This window comes from Myzus persicae, unplaced genomic scaffold (genome assembly GCF_001856785.1).
Source record: "Myzus persicae strain clone G006 unplaced genomic scaffold, MPER_G0061.0, whole genome shotgun sequence".
In the NCBI taxonomy this organism is placed as follows: domain Eukaryota; kingdom Metazoa; phylum Arthropoda; class Insecta; order Hemiptera; family Aphididae; genus Myzus; species Myzus persicae.
The window spans coordinates 21847-33550 of record NW_019104080.1 but is presented as its reverse complement, the minus strand read 5'-3'; the positions used below and the strand labels follow the sequence as shown (position 1 = coordinate 33550).

Here is an 11704-nt window from a genome sequence, read left to right as displayed (position 1 = left end):
TCAAAGTGGTTCAACCACTTTTTTTTATTTTTATTTTAAATGAAAAATATTTGAAGCGAAGATAAAGAGGCAATTATTATAAATAATTTATTGAATGTGACCACAATTCACAAAAACACGAACATAATGTTTTCATTGTGCACAAATCGTCATTATATTAGACCAACAGCAAAAAACCTTATTGTTGTGCTTCAGGTGAGATAAATATAATTTAATTAACTGTTCTAAACTAAATAATCACATTTTTTAGGTGTCAAATTTTAGTTTCAATGTCAATCTAAAAAAACAAAAAATTTATACATCTGTCTGTCATGCATTAGAGGATATTAAACCTGGCAGTTCAATTCTATTTGGTGGTTAGTTAAATGATTAATATTATATTTTAATAATTTATAGTTGAGTACTGAGAGTATTGTTAATTATTAAAATAATATAATTTAATTAACTTATATTTATATAATAAATTATGACTTTTTACATATGATATATATTTATATGTATATAATATATTTAGAGAATATTGTTATAGATAATTTTAATTTTTGATTGGAATGAATTTATTTTACTAGTTTTAACTTATTATTGGTTTCTTTTAAGTCACATTAAACAATTAGTGTGATTATAATAATGTATTAGAATCAATATACTTTACCAAACTATTTTTGCCATGCATTATGCATAAAACTATCAAAATTTGCATTTTTAATGAAAACTCTTGGCAATATTTTTAGAACTAAAATATTATTGTCTTTAAATAAAACAAAATTTAAACCAATAAATTGGACCATCAGATAATGCAGTACAATTAATATTGTACAAGTGCACTTTATACTGATTCAAATTCAAATTTCTGACTTTCAAATTGTTTTTAACATTTAACTGGGAATTATAAAATATAAAAATAAACAATGAAATATGTTGATTTTTAATTCACAATTGTTTATAAATATAGGTTTTGGCCTTTGTGGTATTCCCGAAAAATTAATTGATGGTTTAGTAGAACGAGAAGACATAAACAACTTGACAGTAATAAGCAATAACGCTGGTGTGGATAATTTTGGCTTAGGGAAGTTATTGAAACAAAAGAAAATATCTAAAGTAATTGGTTCATATGTGGGTGAAAATTCTGAATTTGTTCAGCAGTATCTAAATGGAGAGCTTACAGTAGAACTTACTCCTCAAGTTTGTGGATTAATAATATTAATTAGTATCAATTAATAGTTATAGAAGTATAATCTCATTTTTAGGGAACATTAGCTGAGCGTATACGAGCTGGAGGTGCAGGTATACCAGCATTTTATACTCCAACTGCTGTAGGTACTCTTGTGGAAGAAGGGGGAATTCCACTAAAGTATTCATTGCTTAAAGAATCAGCTGAAGATAATGAGAACAATGAAGCTAACAAAAAAAACCCAATTAGAAGCGTGGAAATCTTCAGCGATGTTCGAGAAACTCAAGTCTTTGATGATAAGACGTATGTTTTGGAAAAAGCAATTACGGCCGATTATGCTATTATTAAAGCACAAAAGGCAGACCATGAAGGAAATCTTGTATTTAAGTAATAGTATTAACAAACAGTTTGTTAACATTAGTAATAATAATTTTAATTTGATAGTAAATCAGCACGAAACTTTAATGCAATCATGTGTACAGCCGCAAAAACTACAATTGTGGAAGTTGAAGAAATAGTTGAAAATGGTAATATTGATCCTGATCAAGTACATGTTCCTGGAATATATGTTGATAGGATTGTTCTTGGCAAAGATTACATAAAAAAAATTGAAGTAAAATATTGATGTAACATAAATTAAATATATTAAACAATAATAGAACCGATTAACATTTAGAAAACAGTTTTGTCCAAAAAGTCTGATGAATCCATTTCGATGTTAGTTAGCTCACCAGCTGCTCAATTAAGAGAAACAATTGTTAATCGTGCAGCTCTTGAATTCAAAAACGGCATGTACAGTATCCTTTTGTTTTACTTTTATGTCAGTTCACTCATCTCTAAATTGTAGCATTGCTATCATAACTATCAGTTAAATAATTAAATACCCTTAACAAATATTTTAAACAGTTAATTTGGGCATAGGCATGCCAATGTTAGCTAGTAATTACATTCCTGAAGGTGTTCAAGTTATGTTACAAAGTGAAAATGGTATTATCGGTCTTGGTCCATATCCATCATCCAAAAAATGTGTTGATCCAGACTTAATAAATGCTGGTAAAGAAACAGTAACTGTCATACCTGGTAGCAGTTTTTTCGGTAGTGAAGAAAGTTTTGCAATGATCAGGGGGTAACTATACTGGAGCTATGAATTATGATTTTCTGTAATAATTGTTTTTTAATACTTTTCTATATTCTAATTAGAGGTCATTTGGATTTAACTATATTGGGTGCAATGGAAGTGTCACAATACGGGGATTTGGCTAATTGGATGATACCGGTAAATATTAAATATATATATTTTTTATTTACTTGAATTGTTTTGTTTTTTTTTTCAATCAGGGAAAGTTGGTCAAAGGTATGGGTGGTGCAATGGACCTTGTGTCAGCTCCACATACTAAAGTCATAGTAGTCATGGAACATACAACAAAAGATGGCTCACCAAAAATTATATCTAGTTGTACTCTTCCATTAACTGGTAGTCGATGTGTAGACAAGATTATCACAGAGAAGGTAATTTACTATGGTTATTATGTTACTTGATATCAGTTGTTTAATACTATGCATTTAAAATATGAATTGTATTTTTCAGTGTGTATTTGATGTGGATCCGGAGAATGGGTTGACATTAGTTGAGATTGCTGATGGCGTCGAAATTGTAGACATAGTTCAAAGTACTGGATGCGAGTTTGTCAAAGCAGATAACTTGAAAATAATGGGACAAGTAGAATAGCTCTAAATTATAATTACTAAAAGTGTATAATTTGTTATGTTAATAAAATCAATTTTGCATTTAGTGTGTATGTGTATATTGAAAAATTGTAATACCAAAAAACACAATTAAACACAAGTTAAAATACAATATAATATTATTAAGTATTTAGATATATTATAAACAAGAAAAAAAAAGTTGAAAACAATTTTCATCACAAATGCTGTTTAGGCCTCAAAAAATCCAATCATAATATTAAATGTTTGTTGAATGTTTTTAACAAACATTTTACAATTTACAAAATCAATAATGAAAAAAATAGAAACAAATAATTGCACAAAATGTCATATAAAAAATGTAGATAATATTTAAGTCTTTGGGAATTAATAAATAAAAACGTCATCTACAAAGTGTAGGTAGGTTTAAATAAAAATAAAAATTGCAGTGCGCACAATAACAAAAAAAAAAAAAAAACAATCGGTTCAAACAATAACTAAAATAATTTTATGTGAATATGTGCCCAAAAATGAAATATATAATATGGCATGGCGACTAGTTCATTTTCATGCGTTTTCCGTTGCAATTAGTGGTATACTCTGTGGAGTCGTAGTCTATCATAACTTCAGTGGGTATAGTTTTCTAAATTAAAAATATATATAAAATATTATTACATAAATACCTGAAAAATTATGTAATCAAAGCAAAAGAAGTATTACATGTTTTTAATGTTTATGCAATGATTTATAATATTTTTTACTAATTACTATTCAGTCTTGAAAACTGATAATTTTTGAGTAAGACAAATTACATCTTATAGCCTAATTAATATATATTATACAATAAGTTACAAAAACAAAAATGTATTTAAAATTATTTTAATTAGCTAAATACATTTAATACATTATTTAACTATACTTACATCTCCTGAACCCATTACTGCAATTGGTGTTTCTCCTGTGACTAGAGCCACTTCATGTTCAATTAAATAGAACATGTACTCATCATAGAGTAGGCGTATTAGGTGAAACGATCCAAAACTAGCAGCTGAACGTAAAGTCAAATCGCGTATCACCATCGAACTATAATAAATAACATAAGTATGAATGTAAATCATTTATGATAAATGCATAATTAATTTTCAAAAATCTTAATAATCAATATTTACCTATAAAATGACCATTTTAATAAAAACTGCCTAGCTTCTTTAGTGAAATTAGGTGTATCACGATATTGTTTCAAACAATTATCCACAACACTTTTTAACCACGTTGCCCATTCTTCTAAAGAATTTTGTTGTTGTAAAGTATGCTTAAAATCTGCTTCCAATTGTTGGACCAATGTTGAGTCACATTGGCACACCCAAGAAGCCTTTTTTATAACCAATAAATTGATTTACTATATTTAAGAACACTATTTCAAATTTTAAAACCTCTTACTTGTTCTTGTACATTACGGAAGTCCACACGATTCAAATCAGTAAGCATTTGATTTATTTGGGTATAATTTTGAAGCACAGCTCTCGCTGCTTGGGCAAGATGATTAAGCGAAGTGTATCTGCGTAAGGTTTGTGCAAAGGCGCTAACAGCAGTCACCTAAAATTATGAATTACAATAATAATAACAATGAATAGTTGAATAAAAATTATATGAAAATAATAACTTTTATTGAGATCATTTCTTCTGGGCACCCTTGCATTGCAGATATGAGCCATGACTCTAAGCCTTTTGAAAAATTTCTAATGGCTTGTGTTAATGTCCCTGTACATAATTTAACAATAGTTATACCTCTAAAAACAAACCCATTAAATATACATACCAGGAACAGGCCGAAGAACATCTGGAATTAAAACTTTCACCAAGTTTTGATAAAATAGAAAGTCAACAGTTTTTACAAACAGTTGCAATGTTTTGCACTTTGACAATGAGTATAATTTTTCTTTCGATAAATATTTTTCTTCTTCACATTCATCATTATTATTATCTTGACTACGCCAAAATTCTCGCCAAAGTGACTCAATAGTGCCAAATTCTAAGTTCAATATGGCACCTAAAAACGCCTAAAAAAGCAATATTTTTAAAATTAAATTTAAAAGTTTCAAATTAAAAACAATTTAGTACCTCATAATGTTCACGGTACAAATTTTTGAATGTATCTACATCTTCTAAAGTACAATTATCATCCAATTGTATTTCATCCAAAATAATATCAGGAAACTCTGGTACAGCATTAGCACCATCACCTAAATATTCTTGGTTTTGTGCTTGAGGAGATGATGGAATACTGTTTTGAGAACAATTAGCAGAATCTGAACTGTTGGTGGTATATTGATTGCAGTTTCGCTCTTCGGTTTTAATGAACTTAATTTTTTTCGAACTACTACTTTGATTTGTTCGCCCTGGTAGGTTTTCTTCTGATGAAAAGTCATTTAATAATGAACTAGCCTTAATTCTGATGCCATAATAATGATATTTGGAATTTCCTCTAAAAAACAAAAAATTGTTGATTAAATAAATCACACAGTGTAGTCAAATAGTTAAAGATAGCACCATACCGAGTTCCTAGGCGCCTTGTACGTAATCCCATAAACACAGATCGAATAAGTTTACCAAATGATGCTGCATTTACAGGATCAATCTTAGTTTCCGAGCAATGTGTTAGATAATGATTATATAACGTTGATCGAGGTAACGACACCCCTTCAGCCATTTCATAATTTTCCATCAGCCAGTTGACCTTTCATAATAATATATAATTGAATAATTTATTATTCCAAAAATATGTATGAACAGCTTACAGTTGCAGGAGAAATTCTATTTGCATGCATAAGACCGGAGTTTTGCATTCCTCCATCTGATTCGACACCATTCAGTTGATCTATACTTGTGTTTGTTGTGCCAGACTCAGTAGCATTTACCGTAAGATATGACACATCCTAATAATAATAATAGAGTATTAATAAACATAAATCGTAATAAGTAAAATGCAGCAATTTATAAAAATGTAGGCAATGTAAAACAAAACACATTGAGGCACATAATTATTAAAACTATTATACCGAAGATATAACGGAATTTGGGCTGTCTCTTTGAGCGGTAGCAATAATAGTATGATCATTGTCAACATTCTGTTGTATAATGTAGGTTCCATTACCAATAATTTGTGCCTGACATGTTGGTTGGCCTAAGGTGTTTGTAACCTTTAACATTTTGAACATGTTTTAATTTCAATATGTTATTATAGAAATATAATTATAATTAACTATACAGAATAATTCAGAAAGTCCTGACCATTTATTTTACAGACTTTTAGAAAAATGCAAAATGAAAAGAAACCTTGTTCGTCTGTATTATACAGGAATATAATTGATGAGGACTTTTGGATAATTCTGTAAGTCAAAACCAAGACAATTTTATAATATTGATAAACTAGAATTCATATAAATATTATTTACTTGAGAATAAGAATTTGTGCTTGGAGTGTAATAATGGGTTTGACCAGTTTGATACATTGTTCCACTCTCACCCACAGTATATACTGGGTACGCCCTAAATATTAAATTAATATGAATACTTATATCAGAATTAAAATTAATGATAACAAATTTACATTTGCCCATTTGTGAAAATTGCTTGTTCGCCAGTTCCTTCGACATACTGTACATAAGTCGAATGGCCAACATCATCAGAACCAACAGACTCAGTTTCAGGAACTAAACAAAAAATAAACCAACTAAGTATCTAAGCTATAATATTGAAAAAATAAATTAAACATTAAATATCTTTTACAAAATAAGAAACAAGAAATCAAGCTAAAATAAACAAAGGAGCCAAAAAGACTCCACGTACCATTATACTAATAAATGTTTAGCAGAGTATAGACATAAATTAATGTAATGTTACAAGAGACATGGCTTAACTTTTCATGAAAATGTGTGTACCAGTATGAGGAGCCTTTTAAGCAAAATATAAATTACTACATTAAAAAATTTATATGAAATAGGAATGAAATCAAGAAAATACAAACAAGAGAATTTTAACTCAAATAATTTGAAATTAAAATTTAAATAAATGTTTCCCTGAGTCTTACCCAATGTTGGTACTGGTGTAAGGGAAGTATAAGATCGTCCTTGAGTCCCTTCTTAATTGTAAGCGTGTAATTTTATAATCACGATATATGATAATATGCATTTTATATTAAAAATGGAGAACTAATATTGTACAAGAATAAGATAAAATTTTCAATTTTATTTGAATAAGAAGCTTTTATCATACAAAAATAATTCTCCATTGTTTCATAAATGTATTAATACAATGATTTTGTTTAACTTACCTGATGCTGCCACAATATAGTGGCCATTATCAACAGTAACAGTAGAAGAAATCCTATCTTTATGATCTATGTGATCATCATCCATTGATTTATCAGATCCATCATCATGAACTGGACTAGTTCCACATAGTATAGCATTTTCAAGTTGTCTATTACTATTGACATTCTAAAAGCATAAAGATTTAAATATTTATAATACACATAAAACTATACAAATTAAGTAAGTACCTGGTCAATGGACGTACGCACCACAGAAGTTTGTTGTACTGGTTGTACAACAAGAGTTTGACCAACTCCACCAGCCGTTACAACAGTAATAGTACTTATTTGGGAACCAGTACCCGCTGACCCTTCTAATTTGATTCCACTTCTTACAGAAGTCGCCATGGAATTACCTAAACCCATATTTAATTTCATAATTTTCTTAAAAATTGAATTTACAGTTAAAAATTCCAAACAAAATAAACACATATATAATGAAAAACATTTTAATTAATATGTATTTAACAGTTTAACAACTTTTAATAACCAATATAATGCAAGACATAGTTATATTAATAAAAATCTAATTATATTTAATTTTGTGTTACAAGTATAAATGTTTTTTTTTTTAAATTTTGGTTTTCATTCATGAGCAGAAAATAAAAATAAATAAAATATTAACTTAAACATTAAAAAAAATATATTTTAATTTTAAATAGTCAAAATAACAAAAATAATTGGTTGTTCAATAAAATACTAATAAATACATAATAAAAACTTTAAATAAATAAATTAAATTAAAATTTTTAAGTAGAAAAACAATAATTTAAAAACTAAATGTTATAATTTCAAGTATTAATTATGTAGGTATTAAAAATATAATGTAAAAAATACTACAAACATATGGTTATTAACTATGTTACAATTATCTATTATATTATAAATTGGCTATACATATTAAGTAGTGAACAATAAAAACTTTTTTCCATCACTTAAAATCATATCTCTATTATTAAGTGACCAAGATATGTTAGAAACTAATAAACATGTACCATCAACAAGCTTTGGTGAAGTCTGTAAAATAGGAGTTTGTCCTTCAGTCCAAAAAAAAATTAAATCTGTACCATAAGCTACGGACAGTTTATTTTCTGCCTGACACCACTGCATTTTTTTAATTTCTTTAGCTAATTCTACTGCACATATCAATCTATATTTTTCCCAAATACAAAGAAATTTTGAATTTTCTTCACAAGTACTCAAATATTTACAATCAAAGCTCCAAACAATAAAAGCTATTTTTGAAGAAACAGAATTGAATGTTTTGGAAGGGTTTGTTTTGATTAATACTCCATTGGATTCTAGGAAAAAATTATAATCTTCACTTAGTGAAGTACGAGACAATTTAAATTCTACATTAAACTCATTAGAAGAAGTTAATACAACAATGTCACCCAAGGAACATCCTAAAGCTAGATATTTACTATTAGGCGACCAACTCACAGTGTTTAATAAAAAACATTCAATTGAGCCAATAACATTACCAGAATAAAAATTGAGAATTGCTAGTTTTTTATTATTAAAAACACAGACGAATCGATTATCTGGAGATTTATTTAGCCCATTACAAGGTCCTATTATATCTTGAATGTAAATAACCCTATTCAAACTCCGAGAACTCATCATTAACAATTTTTCATAACCATTTATCTTGGAGACTACAAACATATGAGTTCCATCGCTATCAAATACCGCACAAGGCCAAATGGGTTTGGGGATTTCAATGTATACAATGGAATTTTTCATTAAATTAAACACAGCCAAAGCCATATGGAATTCAAGCGTCAGCAAAATGTTGTCTTGACTTATCCATTCGGCGGCTACAAATTTGAAATAGCCACATCTAATGGTGCGTATCCATTTGTCGGCACACACGTCGTACACTTGTACCACACCTTTGCTGAACTGTGTGCACAGTATAAGATCAGACGTTACGTTCCACCACAGACCATCAATGGCATAAGAGGCTGTAGCCACAACGTGTGGGCCCGCAAACGGTTGTGTCTTGACGATTAAACGGTTGTAAACGGCAGACGCCACGAACCGGCCGTCGGTAGAAAACGCGCACGCATCATAGTCTAGTGGTAGTACGTTCATTTTTATAAAATGGAACAAAACACTTACTGTTCGATTGTCGGACGACTCTCCCAGAAGCGTTTCATAGGTTTCGATCAGGATGGAACGTCAGTGATGTATACCTGTGAATACACACGCATACACACGTACGAGAACGTATACGAGTACACATATACGCACATATATACACACACACACACACACACACACACACAAACGGTTACTATTGGTTTTTTGTTGTTAGGACGAAAACGAAATTTTTTGACTAACGTCAGTTACGTTCTGTTAGTCGTAAACGTCGTGTGTGTACAACGGACTAACCAAACATAAATGCATTTTTTGTTTATTTATTATTATTTTTTTGTTCGTCGTTAATCGTTCACCTGAATTGTTGACGGAAAAAGGCGTTCATGGTGACTATGGCTACGGCTTCTCTCCCGTTGCTAGGAGCGGTGTCGGTCACAACAAACGCGCAACAATAAACGATCAATAACAAGATTATAGGAATAGGGCACGCCGCCGCCGCGTCTTGTCTTCGCGGATCGCTAGTCGCCTACGCCCGACGCGCCACCGACATCGTCGTCGCGTGAGTGCGTAAGCTCGGTAGGGTGTGCGCGTGCGCGTGTGCTTCGGGCACGGCCGGTGTGTCGTAGCGGAGTCTGGCACTGTGGCGGTCTTCTTCGTCCGGTTCGCTCGATTATGCGAAATTGCGAATCCTATATCAATGGTTTTTCACTGCAACGGTGGTGTCGTGGTGATCGCTGTGCTCATATATACGGCTGGAAGCGTGTCGACGAAGGTGTAGCGAAATTAATGAGAGTAATGATCATGCAATGACTAATGAGACGCCCGTTTGCAACGAAAGGGATTCCACAAACGGAACGATACTCGATAGTCAAAAGATAGTGTGTAAAATGCCAATCGGTAAAAACAATCGTTCACCCGATGGACACGCATCAAAGACGTTCAAAAACCGCCTCAACGGTCGCTCGTGGCTCGTTCTAGCGTTTGGCGCCTTTTATGAAAAACCTACGTACTATTATAGCAGCTATAACGAGTATAACGTAGCAATATTTAGCAGCTGCTGCTTCCGCGACGACGTCCGGTATTAATGATACGTATAACGTATTCGACCGGAACCGGCAGGCGTATAGGGAGTGACTACTTTTTATACATTCAACTTAAAATAGCTATAACATTGAAACTAAGTTCAGTCAATGAATTTTAATTAAACCAACATGTTTTCCCCTCCTTTCCCCTCATCTCTCCTCCCCCATAAAATTTCCCAAACTAAGATTATCCGCTGAAAAGAAAAGTTCTTTTAAAGTTCTCAGATTATTTTTTTTCTTAAGAATTTTTATTCCGATTACCAATATTTGATATACTAAACGAAGCTCTTCCCTCAGACAGTCAGACTGTGGAGTTCAAACTATCTGCAATGAAAATCTACATTAGAAATCAAGAGATCAACTGTGCTTAATATTACCATACAAATATACAATTATACAAGTGACAGGCCTCTCTCCGTACTCCGTAGTCCGTTAGCTCAAATGAGGATGTCCCCATGTTGTTCTTATACGTTCATAATAATAAAATTAAAAAATTATTTAGCTAGGTGCCTAACTTATGTTGAATAGGGTCAAAACATTTGAATCTATAGTTTTAGATTCTAAACGGAGTGATAAATGCATTGATTTTATTTGAGTGTTTTTATTTTCAATTTTTTTTTTGTGTTTATTTACATTATAAGGCGATAAGTAGTTGAAATAATGTATCATGGATTTTCAACTTTAGTATTTCTTTTCCAGTGAAAGGAGAATTTAGTTGGGACTTTTGAAAGGTCACCCCAGGACCTAATCGTCCCCCCCAACAAATATTAAATGTACGTATTATGTAAATTTTCGTTGTGGCTTTTTTTCTAATGTCCGTCCAATGATTTGGTTAACCTAATCTTATGTATATAATTGTACAATTAAAGTGTACGCTTTCTGCAATCTTAATTTTTTACCGACAAAGTATCGGTTTTTCATGTTCGACAGTTCAAACTTTAAAGTTACCTAGATTAGTTATAGTGAATAGTGATGTGTGAGTATCATTATAAACGTTTCAATATTAAAATACTAAAATAGTTAATACAGCCTCAAGAATTGTTAAGTGTAAACCCCTCATTTAACTATTCCTAGTTATTTATTTTAAAATTAATTTAATTTGAACACAATTTTAAGAATATCCAAATAGTTGTGAATACTGAATGATCTTTACGTAATTATCATACTGATAAATGTTCATCATAATAAGCTATAGTAAGCACACACTAATAAACTATATATGTCGTATATTAGATATAGACTGTTTATTGATTATATAATATTATAGATGGG

General features: G+C 30.6%; 3 protein-coding genes across 8 annotated transcripts; 1 reads left to right on the top strand and 2 right to left on the bottom strand.

Moving 5' to 3' along the window:
- Positions 1-7: 7 nt before the first annotated feature.
- On the top strand, positions 8-2963 carry LOC111038465 (succinyl-CoA:3-ketoacid-coenzyme A transferase, mitochondrial). The gene is made up of 10 exons (XM_022321587.1): positions 8-195; positions 251-356; positions 953-1182; positions 1248-1558; positions 1616-1784; positions 1848-1968; positions 2078-2297; positions 2372-2447; positions 2510-2680; positions 2760-2963. The coding sequence occupies exons 1-10, from the start codon at positions 127-129 to the stop codon at positions 2898-2900; spliced, it is 1614 nt and encodes a 537-aa protein (XP_022177279.1). The 5' UTR covers positions 8-126; the 3' UTR covers positions 2901-2963.
- Positions 2964-3361: 398 nt separating this feature from the next.
- LOC111038450 (DNA-binding protein RFX2-like) lies at positions 3362-10346 on the bottom strand. 6 transcript variants are annotated; one of them, XM_022321565.1, is made up of 17 exons: positions 9707-10346; positions 9372-9445; positions 7437-7609; positions 7209-7374; positions 6966-7016; positions 6486-6588; positions 6331-6424; positions 5935-6075; positions 5674-5811; positions 5431-5612; positions 4997-5360; positions 4695-4935; positions 4539-4636; positions 4316-4471; positions 4045-4247; positions 3799-3958; positions 3362-3518 (listed from the first exon to the last, which is right to left on the bottom strand). In XM_022321565.1, the coding sequence occupies exons 3-17, from the start codon at positions 7593-7595 to the stop codon at positions 3432-3434; spliced, it is 2343 nt and encodes a 780-aa protein (XP_022177257.1). In that variant the 5' UTR covers positions 7596-7609; positions 9372-9445; positions 9707-10346; the 3' UTR covers positions 3362-3431. The 6 variants fall into 6 exon arrangements, with proteins under 6 accessions (XP_022177257.1, XP_022177255.1, XP_022177256.1 ...); XM_022321563.1 differs by having other exon boundaries at positions 7437-7603; positions 9707-10341; XM_022321564.1 differs by having other exon boundaries at positions 9372-10346.
- On the bottom strand, positions 7720-9344 carry LOC111038451 (WD repeat-containing protein WRAP73-like). Its single transcript, XM_022321569.1, has 2 exons — positions 8170-9344; positions 7720-7726 (listed from the first exon to the last, which is right to left on the bottom strand). The coding sequence occupies exons 1-2, from the start codon at positions 9342-9344 to the stop codon at positions 7720-7722; spliced, it is 1182 nt and encodes a 393-aa protein (XP_022177261.1).
- Positions 10347-11704: the final 1358 nt, after the last annotated feature.